Source organism: Pleurodeles waltl, chromosome 4_2, assembly GCF_031143425.1.
Source record: "Pleurodeles waltl isolate 20211129_DDA chromosome 4_2, aPleWal1.hap1.20221129, whole genome shotgun sequence".
NCBI classification, from domain to species: domain Eukaryota; kingdom Metazoa; phylum Chordata; class Amphibia; order Caudata; family Salamandridae; genus Pleurodeles; species Pleurodeles waltl.
The window spans coordinates 562,548,431-562,570,002 of record NC_090443.1 but is presented as its reverse complement, the minus strand read 5'-3'; the positions used below and the strand labels follow the sequence as shown (position 1 = coordinate 562,570,002).

General features: G+C 45.6%; 1 protein-coding gene across 2 annotated transcripts in view; it reads right to left on the bottom strand.

Moving 5' to 3' along the window:
- Positions 1 to 21,572, bottom strand: part of KCNT2 (potassium sodium-activated channel subfamily T member 2) — a 2,196,588-nt gene that overhangs the window by 44,953 nt on the left and 2,130,063 nt on the right. For both annotated transcript variants that reach the window (XM_069233351.1, XM_069233350.1), the window contains one exon: positions 1,349 to 1,477. In XM_069233351.1, coding sequence (XP_069089452.1) covers positions 1,349 to 1,477 — 129 coding nt within the window. The remainder of the gene's footprint in view (positions 1 to 1,348; positions 1,478 to 21,572) is intronic.

Below are 21,572 nucleotides of genomic sequence, written 5' to 3'. Positions count from 1 at the left end.
AATGGCAGAGGAAAGGGTGCAGTACGAAGGTCAGGCATAGAGGGGAAGAGGGGAGGGATAACAGAGGAGCTATAGTGGGAACTAGTGGCGAAAGAGGGAGTGAGGGATGAAGGCGGAGAAGAGGAGTAGCAAAAGGGAAGACAAATGTCATGGAGGTAGACAAAGGAGATGAGAGAGGGTGGAGAGGAATGGGAAAGAAGGACACAGTAAAAAGCTAAGTCAATAAGGGGAGAGGAATACAGGAGTCAAAGAGGGAACTGGAGTGAAAGATGGGAGAGGGTGAAGGAGAAGAGAGGAAATAGTGAAGGGGAGAATTAAGGTCAAGAGGGAGATGAACAGAGAGGGTACAGAGGAACTAGAAAGAGAAATGGGAGAGAAGAGTGAATAGGGAAAGGGAGCAGGAGTAACAAAAAGTAATCAAGCAGAGAGCCAAATGAAAAAGATTGGTGGACAAGGGAAGGCAGTGAGGAAGGGATGTGGTGGGGTAGGGAGTGGGGGGACAGTTAAAGGGTGGGGGAGGAGTGAAGGGATGAGAGCAAGGAAAGGGGTCGGTAACAAGAATTGTGCAATGCAGAAGGGGAAGAGAGATTAAGGATGTGGCAGACAGTGATAGGAGGGACACATGTATTCAAGTAACCAGTCTCAGAGACAATAGGAGTAAGGAAGGCTTACGAACATCAGCGACTATGTTACAAGAGAGTCAGTGTACCGGACTCAGTCTAAAGAGATGAGTTTTTAAAAGAGGGTTCAAGGACTGAAGAGTAGGCACACCTTCCTACACATAAACAATCATTCATGGCCTTTTGCTCTTTCTATGTGTGCTGCAGAATAGAGCACACGTAGAAAAAGCAAAAACAAGGAGGAATGAAAGTATTCCTCCTCACATGCTAATGCCAGTGGGGTGGGGTTAGTTTTTGGTGCTGTTACAGATTTAAAATTTCTTGTAAATCTGGGGCAGCGTCGAAAGCAATGGGTGGTGCAAGGGAACGCCCATAGCAACACCCATTGCACGCCCCTCTGCTGCAGAAAACTGTGTTGAAGGGGCACATATTTACAAGGAGGCGTTAAGCCACAAAAAGTGGCTTAACGCCTCCTTGTAAATATAGTTCAATGACTAGCACCACCGGATCATCAATAAAAGTGATGCTTCAGTGGCGCTAGGTCCTTGTAAATCTTGTCCCATGTATTTAACATGCTTTACTCGTATGGGAATACAAGTTGGTGGGGTAGGACAATAAAAGCTCCTAATCTGTGCCTTCAAAAATCTTTTGTCGAGTATAAATTAATCCCATGAAATCATAGGTTTATTTCACTGTACTTAATCAAGAAGCTAATAGGAAATCAAAACCTCCGATGTTGTGAGCTTCTGTGATTCCGTTCTGTAGATTCCAATGGGAATATCTCCTGTTGAAGAACATAATTTTTGGTAGAGTCTTCCATATGTTCTGATCCAGAGATCTTCATCTGTAACTTTCATCTAAGAAGAAAAGAAAATGCAAGTGGATTATTCAGCTAATAATAAAAAAATAACACCAAGCCTTGGGTCACAAAGCAATTTTTGCACAGCAAACCTTTATTACCAGAGGTCCATTTTGGACTAGAGCAAATGTTCTAATCCAGGTGTCTCCAACCAGTGGATCGCAAGCTACCATAGCACCCTGACCCCTTTAGGCTAGCTGACAGCCTTGAGTTAATTTTTAAATAGGCACAGGATCACATTTTCCTTTTAACCTTAAGGGAAGGCTGTCTTTATTTTACATTATCATCTTCAGGCTACAGATAGCAGGGCCTGATAATGAGCAGTGCTAGAGTCAGATCGATTGCCCCGGGCCTAGAGGTGAGGAACTGAAGCACTGAGGCATTTCATTGAATTCTGAAATAAAAGTCCTTGTCAACTCAATATTGGAACAAGAGATCAAAATGATGTTTCTGAATGCTTTTAAATAGGACAAAATTAAAATAAAATGAAAAATTGCCTTCATGAATAACTCTTCATTTTAAATGTTTCCCATTTCAAAGTGTTGCATTTACAAGCAGCAGTCCTTTTGCTCCTAGAGGCCAGTAGACACTGCGGCCCATATTTATACTTTTTTAGCGCCGCATTTGCGCCACTTTTTGACGCAAAAGCGGTGCAAACTTACAAAATACAATTGCATTTTGTACATTTGCGTTGTTTTTGCGTCAAAAAGCGGCGTAAAAACAGCACTAAAAAAGTATAAATATGGGCCTGTATATTTAAACTGAAAACTATAGTCATTTTTTTTTTATAGGAGAAATTTACAGTGAAGAAAAACATTTCTCTGAAACATTAAGTGAAGCATTTTTCTTCACTTAAAATTCCTCCCATTCAAACAAATGCCTAATTCTTTCTATTATAAATATGACACACTGTCACAGAGCACTGGGTACAAAATGCCTGGTGTTTGTAAGTGTGAAACTTGGAAATGGGAGAAATTTGAAATGATGAATTTTATGGAGTGCATATGAACAAAGTTAACTCTTCAGTTTAATTTTCTCCCATTTCTTCCTAACGATGGATGGTAGACACAGTGCCATATTTATAACTGAAAAATACAGGCATTATTTGAAGTGGCAGAAATTTAAAGTGAAGAATAATGTTCCATATTATGAACAATTTTGCAGAACATTTTTCTGCACTTTAAAGTTCTCCCATTTAAAAAATGGCTGTATGTTTGTGTTAAACATTAACTGTGTCACATATGGTGAAAGGAATGTCCTGTGCCACAGGTACATATGACACAGGCTCTCAGTTACTCATACACATATATCCCATTTATACACATACATGTTCATACATACCCAAAGACCACTCTCTCACTGACACACATGGCAGCCCTGTCATAGTGTCTCTAGTCAAAGTATTTTACTCAAACCGTAGTATCTGGTTCCCTGGACATCAGGTTGAAAGGTATTCAAGCTGGGCGTAGGGCTGTCTCGTAAGAATACAAGTTACTTAACCTTCAGTAGCTCACAGTGACTTTCACTAATCAGAAGGAGCTCTCACTACAGAAAAGGTCAGAGACCCATGTTATAATCTGACACAGTACAAATGAAATTTGAGCAGGATTTGCAGAAATCATGCATCATGTCTATTAAAGAGATTAATGACATTACATTCAGAAAATGAAAACTGTATACCATGGACAGCTTTTGCTTTGAGAAGAATGCCATCGCATTTTGCAGTCATATTCAAATCAAGTTAATTTTTTTATTCATGCCTTAGTTAAATAAAACCAAACATGAAAAATAAAACATTGTAAATCAAAGCAACAATAAAATGTTCTCATTTAGGCAGCAAGTGCACTAGTTGACATAGTTCAGGCATATGATCTGTCTAATTGAAACTGCTGAAAATGAATGAACAGGCATTGAGGTGCGTAGTGCATTTTTGACAGGAATGCAGCTCGGATAAAAGTGAGGCAGTGCTGTACTTAGTGTGCTTTGCAAGAGTAAGTGTGGGCCCTTTCCGGTATTCAACAATCATTTTTTCATTTTTATTAGTTGGCTTCCTCAAGTTCTTTTCTACAATGCCCACATATTTCACAAAATGGGCTGCAAGGGAAAGTCACTTTAAGACATGCCATTACTGTCTGCCTACAATAGCTATGACCCAGCCGGTTGAACTGCACACTTAAGGGGCATATACATAGATGGGGTTGAACCAGGAAACATGGTGCATGTGAGACCCAAGCCCAAAATGCAATTTACAAAGCCACACAAGGCCAATTTGCGTGGCCCTGAGTGGCTTCATAAATCTGGAGTAAAGAGAAGCAGTGCAAATCGCTGTGTTGCAACTCTCTGCCCCAGGGAGGCACTCCATGGGTGTTGCGTTGGTGTTCCCAATCAACATCCATGGATTTTGAAGCATTATCAGATTTACCAAAAGTGGTGGGCCTGGGAATGTGCCAAATAGAAATATCTTTAATTGACCTTTTTCCTCTTTCCATGTGTGCTGCATTCTGCAGCACCCATTCATAAAGGAAAATGCCTTAGGGAATTGTTTTTTTGCAAGAAGGTTCCCCTTCCGGCACAAAAACAATCCTCCTTACAATGCAGGCACCCTTGCACCATCGTGCAAGGGTCCCTGCGTTGGCGCAAGGAGGCCATAGCAGAGCCAGCATAAGGACAAAGGCCCTTTTCTTTTAAATATGGCACAATCCTGCCCTTTCCCTGACATACAGTGCAGCATGAGTTGCCCGTAAATGTGGCCCTATGTGCATGATGGATTCCTTACATTTGTTGCACAGCCTCCAATTAATACTGGTTGTTTTACATAACCATTTCGAAATCCCTGAAACACAGGGATGCACTGTATTTACACTAATACGGCACACCCCTGAATTTCCCCTAATGCTAAATTTAGCTGCCAACCCAGGCATCAAACAATCTACAATGATGAAGTGGCAAATCGTCATTATTGAATGAATATTTATGTGCAGAAAGGAACACTTTCCTACAGATGAACAAATATTCAGAGTGTTTTGCTCTTTATATGTGTGCTGCAAAATGCAGCACACATAGAAAAAGAAAAACAAGGAGAAATAAAACTATTCCGCCAAGCTAATACCAGCCGTGAGGTGGCGTTAGCTTTTGGCGCTGCTACAGATTTACAAATGCTTGTAAATCTGGGGCAGTGTCAAAAGCAACGTGTTGCGGTGGAATTCCCACAACAACACTCATTGCACACCCTTCTGCTACTTAAAACTGTGCCAGAGCGGCCAATATTTATAGGGCAGTGTTAAGCCACAATAAGTGACTTTGCACTGCCTTGTAAATATGGCACAGTGCACAGCACCACCAGAGCATCACAAAAGGAGACGATCACGTGGAGCTAGGGGCGTGTAAATATGCCTCTTAGTGTATCTTGAAAACATTGTGATTTTGTATTTTGAAGCCCCAAAGCAAGATATTTGGTGATTTGCAGGCTGTAGATGTTGATAGAAGGAAATGTGCAGTTAAGCTTTAAGGTGTACTTACCAGCAGACTCTGCAACCCTTCTCTTCTGCATTGGTGTATTGTGAAAACCTGTGGTGTGAAGGCCCTTGCACTGGCAGGTATGAGTCCTTTATATTAGGTAGCAAATATTGTTAAACATAAATATCATTGGCAAAACATTGAGGACCAAAATATCAACAGATAAGTTTGTTTACATTTTCTGTACCTCATTCCTCATATATCTACTTTGAGTAATCATATTGAAGCTACAGGGATGTGAAGTTAAGAATAGGAAACCTATACGCACTTACCTCTCAATTATTTTGATCCTCGATATTTTAGCCACAGTGTACGGTATATCTGATATTTTGACTACAACTACAGTGACATGCACCACCTTCATTTACGATCTGTCTTAAAAGACTGATTTGCAAACTTTCCATGGCGATTAAGATCCTTGCAATAATCATTTACCGTTGTGTTTTTACTACATGGTCCAGCCAACTGATGGTAAGTTTGTAGTCGAGGCAAATTCTGCTGTCTCTGTATCCTCTTTTCATAACATAAACATTAACGATAATGGAGTGTATACCACCACGAGAAGCAAAAAGTGAAGAGTTTTATGTTTTTGTAAGAACATAACTGTTAAGGTTTTAGAAAGTTATTTTTTTTGCAGATGCATTTGAAACTAAAACCTTGCCCACATTCCATCCAGAGTCTTTTAGTTTGCAATTTTGAAAGTACCCATATTGTAATTCAACCTTTTTTGGGGTTAACAAAGGAAAGGAATGTGTTGCTTGCTTGAACCCAGTAACAGTGGTTTGCACACAATGTAATCCGGCAAAAAATGTATTTTTCATAATGGCATAGTCGCAATTGTTCCTCTCTGTTCCATATACCCATGGTATTTTAGAACTGGAACAAGCATTTAGGGATTCATTCTAATTTCTATTGTATGCCCATTTGGGGGCAAAGATGACCTTGGACCCGAATCAGGTTTATAAATTACGAAGAAAAAAGGCATGCCAGATAATTTTCACCTGCGAATAATGAATTGATAAACTTAATTGTAAAATGGCAAAGCATGGTAATTGTTCCATAAAACTCTGATTCTGCATGCCATACCACATTCCATGCAGGAAAACATGAAATGATGTAGTAAAACTGTACTCAGTAAATACCAGTTGGTGGTCTTGGCCCCTTCTGTAGGGTCATCCCCAAGCTTTTTGCCTTTACCATCCTGTATTCTGAATCCATTTTTGTTGGCTTTAGGACCCTGCACACTTTACCACTGCTAATCGGTGCTAAAGTGCTTAAGCTCTCTCCTTTAAGCATGGTAGAGTTGATTTACACCCAACTGGCATATTTAGTTTACTTGTGGAATGGTACTACCTGTACCCAGAACATGTACATTAAATGCTAACAGTAGGCCTGCAGCACTCATACCACCCACTCAAGTAACCTTTTAAATATGACTTGGGCCTGCCATTGCAGACCGTGAGTGCAGTTTAAACTGACATCTCGACCTGGCAAAATAAATATATGCCAGGCCTAAACCTTCCTTTTTAATACAATTGAGTCACTGCTAGAGTAGGCCCTAAACAGCTAATAGGGCAAGGTGCAGTGTATTTAAAAAGTTGGACATGTACTTTTTATTTTTACCTGTCCTGGTAGTGAAGAACTCTTAAATTCATTTTTCAGTACTGCAAAGCCTGCCTCTCCCATAGGATAACATTGGGTTACCTTATTACATTTAATAAGTGATATCTTTCAATTGGGAGCAGGTAGTAATATTGAACCTGGTGTTTAAAGATTTGTCATTTAAAACCCTCTTGGTCACAATTCTGAAAATGTCACTTTTGGAAAGTTGGCTTTTTCTTGTCTCATCCATTTGGTGCCTGCAGCCTGTAATCCTAGGCCACATGACTAGGTGTAGTTGGCAGTTGGTCATTGTGTATTGCTTCCCGACAGTGAGAAAAAGGGGAATAGGTACTGGTAGGATGGGCCATCTCTGAATTGATGAGGGGAAGGAGCTGTCACCTACTAAACTGCACATATCAAAGCCTCTGCCTAGCACCCTCATAAACTGTTTTGACACCAGTCTTTGTTGTCCCAGACAAGCTGGGGACAGAACATGGAGGCAGGCAATTCCAAATATCACTGGGCTGGAAGCCTCCAGAATCTTCTACTTTAAAATGGTTCAACATATAAATAGTGAACCCACAGAATCAACTCATACGTTCACCTCAGAACCTCAGAAAGACTATTGTGCTGCTGTGCAAGAAGGACTCATACTCTGCTGTTCTGCTGTCTGAGAGAGAGTGACTGGGCCTGCATTTTGAACCAAAGACCACCAGAGTGACTCTGAGCAAAGTTGGCTGGCCTCCTGATCAGAGCCTCAGGTACTGAAAAGGCTCCAACCATCTTCAACTGCAGTAAGTCTTGCCCCCTAGTCATGCCACCCCAGTCCTGGCGCTTTGGAAGTGGGCCTGAAAATGCTCTGCCAGCCCAGCTGTGGTTCTGTGAGCAGTACCAACACAGCATGGTGCATTTCTTTGCAGCCTCTTTAGAACCACGACAGCACAATACATTTCTGACACAGGACCTCTCATTGTGGCTCAGGGCTTCCTAGGAACCACCGCCGCACAATGCATCCTCAACACAAGCATTCACATCGCTAGCCCCTTGTTGATGGTATCCTCAACATTGACCGAGGACTTCAAATTGCAGCCGCACAGCTTCTTCAGAACAACCACTGTGCGATGCATCCTCAATGCCAGACTACGCATTGTAAGCCCTTCCCCAATGGCATCCTCAAAGACAACACATGTCTCTGCATTGTAGCCCAGCACTTCCTCAGAACTGCCATTGAGGGATTAATCTTGCAGTGCTCCGCAACCAGATTTTGAGGTGCTTTGTTCATGGGGCTGAACTTGGTGCCTGTATCTGGCCACACTCCATAGTGGTAGGCCTGAACTTGTGCCTTTGTTCCAGTCGGGCATGACCCGATGACCACTGTTGGCGCTTTGCACTCTAGGTGCTGTTTTTGCTAAAAACGTTGACATTGCATATCTCCTGTTCTCCTGATTGGATTTTTGGCATTTGGGGTTAAAAAAATGTATTGTATTTTTACTCTATTTTCCACAATTGATGATTGGTGAATTGTCTTGTGTTAGATTCTCACTTTATAACTGTTTGAAGTGCTTCATAAATACTTTACATATTGCCTCTAAGTTAAACCCGACTGCTTCGTGCCAAGCTACCAGAGAGTGAACCACAGGTTAATTTGTCGTTTGCTTCTGACTTCACCTGGACAGAAATTGTGGTTGCTGCTTGAGTAGGGTCGATTTCTCTCAGCCAGTAACCTGATTTCCAGCATTGGTGGCAATGGTGGCATGAGAACTTGTGTTAGTACAGCACCATACAGTGATTCTGTGTTACATAAAAAAATCCTGAATAAATAGTTTGAGGCTATTTTTATTTTATTTTATATTCTCCTTGATTGTCCTTCTTTTTTCCAAATTATCTCTCATACAACCTGACTATCTGTGACCATACCTGTAGACATGGAATTTGAGCTCATCAAACTGGAGAGTTACACATTGGCTGAGCCCAAGGAATTCTGTAAGGAAAGGGGACTTCCGATCAAAAGAGGCACCAAAACGTTGGAGCTTCAGAATGCTCTGTGGAACTTAGCGGAGGCTAACTAGATGCTGACAGCAACAGATAACCAGGATAAGGAAGACTGTATGGAGTGGCAAGGAGTGGACCTGGATGCAGGTGCTGAGAAGCAGCACACAGTGGAGCTAGATGTCTTGCCTCCAGAAATGGCGAACCCTACTAGATTGAAAAGCAGTGTGTCCTTCCAAGGCCTGTGCCCGTAGAAGCTGGCGGACAAGAAAGCTGACAGGGAGTTTAGGCTGCAGATGGCCAAACCTGTGATGAGTAAAAGAAACTGTCATTGAAGGCTGAGGCAGAGAGAGCCTTGCACGAGAGAAAAATGTTGGTGGCTCTTGAACGGAGCATAAAGTAGCAGAACTTCAAGGCCAAATAGCTGTTATAGTCCAACAGCAATTCCGCAGTGCCTAAAGAGGATCAGAGAATCCACATTTCCTAAGACCTGGTGCCCAGCTTTGAGGAGGGGGTTGATATTGATAGGTGGTTTGCAGACTATGAGGTAACCCTTAGAATAAATAGGGTCACAGAGTAGTATTGAGGGGACAGCCTGTGGAGGCACATGGCAGCTATAGGGATGGATACCCTGTTGACTTTAAAGGGGGCTGACCAGATGCCCTACATCCTCATTAAAGCAGCCCACATCACTAAGTTTAGTCTCACCCCCAAAGGGATACCGCTTAAGGTATAGGGGCAGTCAAAGACTGTCTAGCCAGTCTTGGGTAGATTTTCTAGACTCCTCCAGTAAGGCACTCAATGATTAGATGAAGGGCAGCCAAATGAGTAGGTTTGAAGGGATGCACGATCTAATGCTCAGTAACTGTTTCACACCTGGTTTACTTCAAGTTCACTGACCCCAGGGAGCTTTCAAAAGAGGCGGACCTCTAGGTCAGTACCAGAGTATCTGGAAAGGTACCTGGGAGTGATGTTGAGGGTGGTGGTTCAGGATCCCCCCAACAGAGTGAGGCAGGTACACATTGACACAGAAAGGTTGCAGTATAGTGTGGGGTAAGAGTTCCCGTGCCCCTTCCAAGAATAGCAGCAGTGGTTCTGGTGGTTGGAGGCCTAGGGCACCTCATTTCCAACCTCAGTTCTTTGATTGCTCCCAGATGGGGCACAAGCAAGGAGACCTTGTCTGTACTAGGAGAATACTCACCGGTGTCAGAAGAGCTTGGAAAGGCAGCTGCCCTGTGCACCCTGAAATGTTGATTTTCTAGGGGTACTACTTCAAAGGGGAGGGTACGGAGGCCTAGGTGGAAGGGTAGGTAGAGGAAGGAGTCATCCTGTCCAGCCTCAAGGTACAGACACTGGGCTGAAGCGCCAGTCTCAGGAACTGGTGGGAGGTAGAGTGAAAGTAGAGTGCCTAACATCCAGGGTAGTTGCGCCCACTATAAGAAACCTCAGAGGTCAGAGAACCCTCAGGCGCCCATAAAGAACTCCTTGCCAGTCCCAAGGCTAGAAGAGAGGCCTAACCAATATCCTCGCTTGGAGCCTCCACCTGTCAGTGGATGGTCTGGGGCCTGCACTGACAGCTGTCAGTGGCCTCTGTTGGGTGCTGTCTTTATGGGCAAAGTGTTCCTTGGGTTGGGGACAGAAGTCTGAACCAAGGGGTGGAATGGGCCACATTACTATGTTGACGTTGGTGGTACTGGCTGCTTAGTGGGATGTATGTGTGAGTAAGTTAAATTTAGATGACGCATAGATGAAATCCACAGGTGAGGAGAAGAGTTCCCCATGGGTCAGTCCAGTGGCTCAGGAGAGTGTGGGCAGAGGGATGCAACTGAATTCAGAAAGGGATGGAACTAACAGGTTCCCCTGTATAAAAGGGCATTCATCCATGTTCTATCGCCTAAGCAGGGAAGTCCATCAAGGTATTGATTAGTCTGCCCTGTCTTTTATCTAGAGGGGGTTGTGGTGTACTTGGCCCTTTGTGCAGGGTATTTCCAAACCATTTGATACACTCTCCTGTTTTCTGAACCAGATTCTGTTGGCTTTTAGGACTCTGCACACTTTACCAAAACTAACCAGCGCTTAAGTGCTTGTGCTCTCTCGTGTAAATATGGTAGAATAAACTTACACCAAATTGGCATACTTAATGTATTTGTCAGTCCATAGTAGAGTGATAATACATGTGCCCAGGGTCCGCAAATCAAGTGCTACTGGTGGGCTTGGAGCACTCACAGTGACATCCACTTAAGTCATATTTTAAATATGTCTCAGGTCTGCATTTGTAACTTGTGTGTGCAGTTTGAACTGCCATTTTGACCTGGCAAAAAACCTGTTGGTAGGCTTAAACCTTCCTTTGGAATACATATGCATCACCCCTAGTTTAGGCCCTAAACAGTCAATAGGGCAGTTTGTGGTATATTTATATAGCTGCACATGTACTCTTCACTTTTAACTGTCCCTGAAGTGAAAAACTCTAACATTTGTTTTTCTAAAACTTAATAATTTATAAAAACTTGAATGTGTTTTTCACTACTGCAAGGTCTGCTTCACCTGTAGGATAAATTGAGTTACCTTATTACATTTAATACATACAAGTTTCAATTAGGAGCAGGTAGGAATGTCACGTTTGGTGTCTAAAGTATTGCAATTTAAACCCCTCTTCAAAGGTAAAGTTGGATTTTAGGTCACAATTTAAAAAATGCAACTGTTAGAAAGTTGGCAATTGAACCTGTATCGTAAGTTACATACTTAGGTGTAGCTGGCAGTTGGGTTTTGTGTGTTGCTACCAGACAGTGAGACAAATGGGGAATAGGTGTTAGCAGGCAGGGCCATCTCTGACTTTATTATGGTGAGAAGCCATCACCTATCACACTTGCACATCACAAAAGCTCTACCCAGAACACTCACAAAGGGTTGCAACACTATTTGTTGTGACCCTGGGGCTGGGGCCAGGGCAGGGAGACAGGCAGTTCCAAAGCCCCCTTGGGATAGAAATCTCCTGAACCTTCTTCTACTTAAAATTGAGCACCAGATATAGATTGTGGACCCTCAGACCCAACTCTTCAGTACATCTCTGGACATGTGCACTCAGAAGGCTTGCTGTACTGCTTCATCAGAAGGACTGCTACTCTCCTGTCCTGCTGCCCTACTGCCTGAGAGAGAGGAACTAGACCTGTGCCTTGAACCTGGGACCACCAGAGTGACTCCAAGGGCTAGTTGACTGCCCTTCTGATCAGAGCCTCAGGGACAGAAAAGGTTCCAATTATGTTAAACTCAGCACCTGGAATCTAACCACTGTGTGTCCTGCACCCCAAGTGGTCCACCCCATTCTTGGACCCTTAGAAATGGACTTGAAGATGTTCTGCCAGCTTATCGGTGGTCCTGTGAGCAGAACCAATGCACCACAATGCATCTCCTTGCAGCTGCTTCAAGACTGTCCTAAAGTGATGCATTCCCCATTGCATCTCACAACTTTCTCAGAACTGCCACTGCACAATGCATCCTCAGTGCAGGTCTTTGCATTGCAAGTCCCTCATCGATGGTATCCTTGATGACGATGCAGGACTTTGCATCACAGTGCTGCAGCTTCTTCAGAACCTCCACTGCACAAAGCTTCCTTGATGCTTGTTGTTTGCATCGCAAGTCCCTCATCAACAGCAACCATGATGGCATACTACTCAGCATTGCAGTCCCACGGATCCTTGGAACCACCATTACACAACACTTTCCCGACACAGGATCTTGCATCACTCTGCAACCACGATTCAAGGTACTTTTGTTCAGCAAGTCTAACTTGGTCCCTATGTTCAGCCCACATTCCTTTACTCTCAGCCTGAACTTGTTACTTTGTCCCAGTCCAGTGTGACCAGATAAGCACAATTGGAGCTAGGTACTGTTTCTGCTTAAAAATGTAATCACCAGATCTCTGGTTCTACTGATTTCATTTTTGTCATTTGGGTCTCAAATAAATTGTTACATTTTGCTCTATTTTTTTTAACTCATGAGGGATTTGTCTTGTCTTGTGTACTAACTACTGTACACATTGCCTCTAAGTTAAGCCTGACTACTTTGTGCAAGTTAACAGCGGGTTAAGCATAGGTTAATTTGGGGTTTAACCACGATTTAACCCTAACAGAAATTGTGGTTGCTGCTTGAGTAGGGTTTTGCTTCATTTCCCCTCAACAAGTAACCTAATTTCCACCACCACTGGGAGAAATTTGGGTCAGAAGCTCCCAGGGAAGTTAGAAGGTTCTGGATACCAATTGTAAAATTACAGTCTTATGTATTTGGTGCTTTTGGAGCTTCCGCCCTGACAGTTCCTTAAATTGGGAACCAAATAGCGATTTTAGCATTTGACTTGCATGGTAGTGAGGCTGAGCAGTTCAAGGCTTACTCATAGATATGCTGTAGGATGGACACTCAGAACCAAACAACATAACATTTATTAAATGTTATGTTCCAGTCAGCAATTTTTTTTTTTTTAAAGGAAAAGTACAAAGGCCCTGATTTATACTTTTTGGTGCAAAACTGTACTAATGCAGTTTTGCACCAAACGTTTTAGCATAGGCTTGCACCATTTCTGTGCACCAGCCGGGGGCACCATTTTTATGGAATGGTGCAAGTCGGTGCAAAGGGTAGGCTAGTGTAAAAAAAAATGACGTTAGTTGGGTGGGGCTGGCGGTATGGAAGAAGGGGGTTTTGCACCAAAAAATGACATGAGGCAGGTCAGAGTGAAAAAAATGACTCTAACATGCCTAGAGTCATTTTCTGACGCAAAACCATCCATACCACATGACGCCTGTCTTAGAAAAGACAGGAGTCATGCCCACCACTCAATGGCCAGCACAGGGGACCAAGGTCCCATGGGCATGGCCATTGCACCCTGTGCCATGTTTGGGGGCTCATTTCAGGGCCTCCTATGGAGCTTAACAAAATAAATACATACCTGTACTTACCTGGGATGGGGTCCCCCATCCTCCGCTGTCCCTCCAGTGTGGGTGAGGGTGTCCCTGGGCTTGGGGAAGGCACCTGTGGGCTTATTCCATGGTGTTCTACCATGGAAATAAGCCCACAGGTCCCATAAATCCTGCCCTGACCCAGGGGTTAAAAAATGGGGCAAAGCAAGCTTCGCACCATTTTTGTACCCCTCCTCTCTCCCGTGCACCATTTTTGCACGGGAGTATAAATATGGCATTAAGGCCATAGAGTCATTTTTTGCACGGGAACGCCTAAATTGCACCTCATTAAGGCAAGTAGGTTTCCACGTCCCAAAAAATTACTTTAACTCCATAAATTTGGCGCGAGACAGGTCGCCAAAGTACAAATATGGAGTTCGTTTTGCACCGAATCACAGTCAAAAAAATGATGCTAATTCAGTGCAAACAGAGTATAAATATGCCCCTTAGTACTTTGATACCAAAAAACTAAAAGTACATACAAATTAAAAATATGTACAGACTGTGAAGTGGAAATACCTGTGGTGATACCTCGCACGCTAAAGAGGGCACACAACAAAGAAAGATCACCAGGGCCAAGCACATGTAAATTAGACTCCCTAGAATGGAGGTATCTTTTATTGTTTGCACACTAGCAGACCCTAACCCTAAAAAGTCATTTATGCCTCACAAATGTGGTATATATTAATGAAAAGTAAGTTTCTATTGGTTAAGTCAAGTGTGTCACCATGTAATCCATTGCAGTTTATAAGCCCTTAAATGTCAATGAAGCATTCACCAATGCAAAATCATTTGGGAACAGCACCAAAACATGATTCCGTTGTCTTTCACCACTAAGTCATTCAATGTATTGTAACAAGGATGTAGTACAAAGCAGTTGACATTTTAGAGAGGACCATATTTCAGACTCTAACAAGGTTACCTAACAATGACCAAGGCAAAAATGGCACTCCTGTTCCATTGAACACAAAGTCACTGCTCTGGGAGTGGTAAAAAAAAGAAATCCCCAGGAGTCACTCTTACCTGATCCCAAGAGGCTTAGGAGCAAATTTATACTTTTTGACGCAAAACTGCACTAACGCAGTTTTGCACCAAAATGTTTAGCACCGGCTTGCACCATTCTTGAGTGCCAGCGAGGCGCCCTATTTATGGAATGGCCCAAGCCGGTGCAAAGCGTGAGCTAGCGTAACATTTTTTTACGTTAGCTGGTTGGGGGTGGCAGTATGGGAGAAGAGGCTTTTGCAACCAAAAATGACATTAGGCTGGTTAGAGTAAAAAAAGATGACTCTAACCAGCCTAGCATCTTTTTCTGATGCAAAACCATCCACACCGCATGACTCCTGTCTTAAAAAAGACAGGAGTCATACCCAACACCCCGATGGCCAGCACAGGGGACCAGTGACTCCCTGGCATGGCCATTGCACCCTGTGCAATGCAGGGGCCCCAGTTTGGGCCCCTGAAGGCACTTTAATTTGAAAAGAAATACTTACCTCTACTTACCCTTCTTACCTGGGATGGGGTCCCCCATCCTCCGGTGTCCCTCTGGAGTGGGTGGGGGTGTTCCTGGGGCTTGAAGAGGCCACTTGTGGACCCATTCCATAGAGTTAGTTTTGCACTGAATTCGTGTAAAAAAATGACTCACATTTGGTGCAAATGGAGTATAAATATGCCCCTAAGGGTGTAAAAATTCCATAACTTATGTGTGTCTTCTTGTGGGAAGTCTGCTGACCTATCAGACCTATATGAGAACAAATTATTTTTGTGGTGCCTGCAGCATCACAAAGAAAATATGCAAATTTTGATTGACATCATAGGCCTTATGGGGTGCAACTTCAGATCCTGGGCTAAGTCTTTGATCTGACCAATGAAGGCCAGCAAATCTTTACTTTTCTTTTTTTAACTTTAAAGTGCCTGATTCAGTGGGAACCAGGTCTTGCATTGACCACATGGGAGCTTCGAAGCCTGCCTGATCAAGCTAACTCCCCTATGTGCACAGTACACTAAGCTTTAGCTAGGTAGTGTAGCCAGCTTCAACTTTCTGTCTTCCTGTGTGGTTGTCCAGAGTTTATCTTGGTGCCACTTCTTTCCGAGTCTTCAGCATGTTTGCTTAGATTCTTGGAGGTTGGCTGTGAACCAGAAGGCCTTTCTGTAGGTGGGTCTGCTGGAAGGATTCATGATCGGAGCGAGAGTGTTGGCACAGTCGTCGATGCGTTGCCTGAAGTTGCTGTTAGTAGTGTCGATGGGTGAGTTCCGGGAAAGGGTAGTGGTAAGTTGGTCTTTGGTGACCTTGTTCCATCTGCGGTGTGGGATCCATTGCGGGAGATGGAGTGTTGTGAGTTTCTCGAAGGAGAAGTGGATGCAGAGGTGGTCTGTCCAGTGGAGTACGGTGGTGTGGCTGAAGGATATGTGTTTGCTGGCGGAAAAAATTGGGTCGAGTGTGTCTCCTGCGGAGTGGGTATTTGTTGTGACAAGCTGTTTCAGGTTGAGGTTGGAGAGGTTGTCGAGCAGGGTGGTGGAGTTGTTATCATTGGTGTTTGAGGTGAAAGATTAAGGGGGTCATTCCGACCCCGGCGGGCGCTGCCCGCCGGGCGGAGACCGCCAGAAGACCGCACCGCGGTCCAATGACCGCGGCGGTCATTCTGACTTTCCCGCTGGGACGGCGGGCGACCGCCAAAAGGCCGCCCGCCGGGCAGCGGGAAAGACCCAGCAACGATGAAGCCGGCTCCGAATGGAGCCGGCGGAGTTGCTGGGGTGCGACGGGTGCAGTGGCAGCCGTCGCGATTTTCAGTGTCTGCCAAGCAGACACTGAAAATCTTGCTGGGGCCCTGTTAGGGGGCCCCATGACACCCGTTCCCACCAGCCTCTTCCTGGCGGTATAAACCGCCAGGAACATGCTGGCGGGAAGGGGGTCAGAATCCCCATGGCGGCGCTGCTTGCAGCGCCGCCATGGAGGATTCCTTTGGCCAGGGGAAAACCGGCGGGAAACCGCTGGTTTCCCTTTTCTGACCGCAGCTTTACCGCCGCGGTCAGAATTGGCCAGGAAGCACCGCCAGCCTGTTGGTGGTGCTTCCGTGGTCGGTCAGAATGACACCCTAAGTCCCCAAGGAGTATGTAGTCTGTGGATGTGAGAGCGTGAGTGCTAATGACATCGGTGATGGAGTAGCTGAACTGCTGTCAGGGGCCGGGGGGGCTGTAAACGAGGGTCCCTCGCAGGGTGGTGTTTGGGTCGGTGTGGATCTGGAAGTGCAGGTGTTCGGCGGGTGCTGACGGTGTCTTCGGTGCAGGTCGTGATCCTGAGGGTGTTCTTGTGAACGATGCGATGTTTCCTCCTGGTTTGTTGGAGCGGTCCCTGCGGGTGATCTTGTAATCGTCTATGGCTATGGTGATGTCTGGCGCTGAGGAGGGGTTCATGCAGGTCTCGGTCAGGAAGGTGACGTCTGGGGAAGCTGAGTCAAATAGATTCCATAGTTTGAAGGCGTGTTTTTGGACAGAGCAGGTGTTGAGAAGGATGCGTCTGAGGTTGTTGCGTCCTGCCTTGATGGGTGGGTCATTGGCATGAAGGCTGGTGAAGGTGCAGCTCCGGCAGGGGAAGGTTCTGCAGGTGATCTGCGGGGTGGCTTGATGACAGGCAGGTGAGCGGCCGGTGTTGAGGGCGTGGAGGGTGGAGGCGTCGTAATGAAGACGGGTGTGGCGTTGGTTGGGGGCGCGAGAGCCAGGGGTTCCGGCGCTGTGTGCGGTCCAGGTGCAGACGGACGCAGACGGGCTTGCCTTAGGCACGCCAATGGCGCGCCCGCACAGCGGGTGCCATTGAAAAGGGAATGGGGAGGAGAGGACAGCTGGGAGGCGGGAGCATGGGTGTAAACAGCATGAAAAAAGGGGGTGGGGCCGCAGGGGCAGCAGGAGAGCGGTGCGAGAGAGCGGGGGGGGGGCGTTGGCCTAGATTAACTATATTAGATCAAACTATACATTTCAGTAGGTTTATGAAGTTACTAGTGCTCTTTCACTTTCACTCAGTGCCTCCTAATTAACAATTATGGCTCATCAGTGCAGTCTATAGGCTTCACTGTATTCATATGGGAAAAGCCAGGTTTTCTCTGCTGTCCTAAATTGCGGATGAATGTCTATGATTCTTATGCTGTTTGGGTGTGAGCTCCATATTTTAGCAACTTGGAAAAAAAAGAAATGCTCCCATATTTTTATTTTCTTGGATGCAGGAATTACTAGTTGAGGAGCCAATCTGGAACACAATGTCCTATTGCGGGGAGTACCTCTTGATCCTCATTTAAAACAATAATAATAATAACAGTGGTTGGAGTTAATGATGTATTCCAATAAAGAAGTGACCTTTTGAAGATTGAACATGTAGAGATCATACAGTAGGAACCATGAAGACATGGGCCCTCATTATGACATTGGGGTAAGTCCCACTTACCGCCATGCTGACTGCCGCCAACTTACCGCCGCTGCGGCTGTTTACCGCTACCCATATTATGACCCACACATAGCAATCCGTCACTATACAGAAACACACACAAGTCCGCCAGCCCAAAGATCAGTGATAAACTGGCGGTATCCAAACCCGCACCAATACGTCCACAGAACTACGTCCACAGCATTATGACCCACGAATCACTGCAGCGGACATTCAACCGTGGTAAACCATTGTCGGTACATACTGCAGCTCTCAAAATACACACAACCTAACAAAAACAACAGTACATTGGACAATTCAAACTACACACACCTGGCACACATACACACACCACACCCACACCACTATCAAACACACACCCACACTACCCACATACACCATCCATGTACCTTACAGCACACACCCCAAGACATCACCCCACACACCCTCACACACACATCACTCACACTACACCCATGGCACCACAAAGACACACCAGGTTCTCAGAGGAGGAGCTAAGGGTCATGGTGGAGGAAATCATCCTGGTAGAGCCACAGCTATTCGGATCACAGGTGCAGCAGACATCCATTGCCAGGAAGATGGAGCTATGGTGGAGGATCGTGGGCAGGGTCAACGCCCTGGGACAGCACCCAAGAACAAAGGATGACATCGGGAAGATGTGGAACGACCTATGGCGGAAGGTACGTTCCATGGCAGCAAAACACCAGATAGCAGTACAGAGGACTGGCGATGGACCCCCAAATTCTCCCCCACAACTAACAACATGGGAGGTGCAAGTCTTGGCAATACTGCATCCTGAGGGCCTGGCAGGAGTAGCAGGAGGACTGGACTCTGGTAAGTCAAATCTCTATTACTATCACCCCCCTCTACCTGAATGCCATCACATACCCCCACCCTCACCCTCACCTTCACTCCCATCACTCCACCACCTCCCACACACCCACCATCACAACCCACCCCTCCCACAACCAAGCCCTGCATGCAACACCAATGCATGGACACCCATCACAGACCTGCATGGACACTCATCACCAAAGCATGCACACTTGAGAAAATCACCTAGCCCACCAAATCACCACTCACGCAAACCTAAGCTGCCAGGGCAATAACAACCATAGAGGCCATTACACTCATGCACAAGATGGCACACCCAGTAACAATAACACTGCATTTACATTCCCACAGGTCCCCCACACAACGTCACCGGAGAGGAGGTGCCAGCAACATCCAGTCCCCCCTCTAGAAGAGGCCCACAGTGATGACAGCAGCTCTGCACGCCTGGATCAGGATGACCAACCTAGCTCATCAGGGACCTCAGGACAGTCGGTTACCCAGGCACAGTCCCATACCACCAAAGAGCCCCCCCTCAGGAAACACCACCACAGCACCCACCCAGCGGGCCCATACCACTGTCCCCAGGACACATCAATCAGCAGTGTGTCCACCACTGCAGGGACCCTAGGCAAACACAGGATGATCAGGAACCTGGGGTTAGTGGCAGTGGGCGACAGGGGGAGGACAGGCCCAGGGAACCAACTCTCCACGAGGCACTCACCAACATCCTGGGAGCATACCACCATTCCTAGGAGACAATGGGCCAGATACTGCCCGAGTTGCAGGAGACCCAGTGGCTGCAGGAGGGACAGTACCTGGTGATCCGGGAGGGCGTGAGAAACATCCACACCACCCTAGTCACCATTGCAGGGGTGCTGGCAGACATGGCCAACACCATGAGGGAGGCAGTGGCACACCAATGGGCCTCTGACACTAGCCAAACAGATGAACAGACTTCCACCTCCGCTGAGGCTAGTGGACAGGAGGCCCGCTACAGGAACTACAGGCCACCAGCACCCCTCCCCCTGCAGAAGGAGAACCACCACGCAAACGGTCCCTACGATCCAGGCAAAAGCCAGAGAATATTGCCAAGACCCCCGCCAGGAAATAAGACTCTTCTGAATGTCACCCTTGTGTCCCACTCTGTCACCCTGTCCACCTTGAACTGCCATTGCTCCACTTCCTATGCCCCCTTGGACAGTGCACCTGTGATACAAATAGACTGGAACTTTACCCTGGACTCTCCTCCACCACCACACAAGCCCATTGCAATACCCCCTCAACTTATTAGCACATAAATAAACACCCTTGTAAAAAATGCAAGTATGGATTCTGTCAATTGATTGAACTATGTATTTGTTTAACAAGCTGTAAACATTGCAATTCAACTGTACAGTAATGTATACATAGGTCTGACCTGTAGTTGGCTGCAGTCAACACACCAGGAGCCAGAGTGGGGCACATATATCTGAAAATAGACATGCCAAAGGGTACAGTAAGTGGCCATAATAGTGGGCAAATCAGCCTGCCAGTGACAATATCCAACACAAAAATGTCAATGGAAGTTGAAGTTACAGTGTCTTACCTGTGTGTCACTGGAAGTACTGTCGTATGATTGGTGTTCTGTTGCCCTCATCCTCATGCTCTGCCTCCTCTTTGTTTTATTTTTATTTTATTTAATGCGTTTTTATATAGCGCGGACTATACCCGAGGGTGTCAGAGCGCTTCACAATAGGCAAAGTAGAGATACAAGAGGAGAAGAATTACAAGTGAGCCTGTTACAAAAACAAACGTTACATTCCATGAGGCAATAGTGAAAATTGTGCAAGTATCAAGAGCAAAAAAGTCCACGAGGTAGCAAACAATACGTTACGAAAGGAAAAAGTGACGTGTGCAGGTTACAAGAGCACATAAAGTACGAGTAAAGGTAAAAAATTGCAATAAATGGTAGACACTCAACACACTCAAACAATAGTTCCGTTACATGAGGCAGTGGTGGCCGTTGTGCATGTATCAAAATTAAACAGGATATAAGAGGTAGCAAATGATACGTTGTAAAAGGAAGGGTCACTGTCCACAGGGTCCACTGCTGCCACATGGCCATCTCCAGCCTCATCCTCCTGCAGAAAAGGCACCTGGCGACGTAAGGCAAGGTTGTGCAACATACAACATGCCACGATGATCTGGCAGACCTTCTTGGGTGAGAAGCACAGGGAACCACCTGTTAGATGGAAGCACCGAAACCTGGCCTTCAGGAGGCCAAATGTCCTCTCTATAATCCTTCTTGTTCCCCCATGTGCCTCATTGTAACATTCCTCTGCCCTTGTCCTGGGATTCCTCACTGGAGTCAGTAGCCATGAAAGGTTGGGGTAACCAGAGTCACCTGCAAATATCCAGGGATACCTGTTAGCCAAAAACTAACCCTTAGGACCAACCCCATACACATACATCAACAAATACTGGGTGGGAACCATGGGCTCACCTATTTGCCACACCCGGTGCCTCTGGAGTTGAGCCATCACATATGGGATGCTGCTATTCCTCAGGATAAAGGCACCATGCACAGAGCCAGGATACTTTGCATTGACATGGGAGATGTACTGGTCCGCCAGGCACACTATCTGAACATTCATCGAGTGAAAGCTCTTTCGATTTCTGAACACCTGTTCATTTCTCCGGAGGGGGGCCACAGGCAATACGTGTACCATCAATTGCCCTAATAATGTTGGGAATATGTCCCATTGCATAGAAGTCAGCTTTCACTGTGGCCA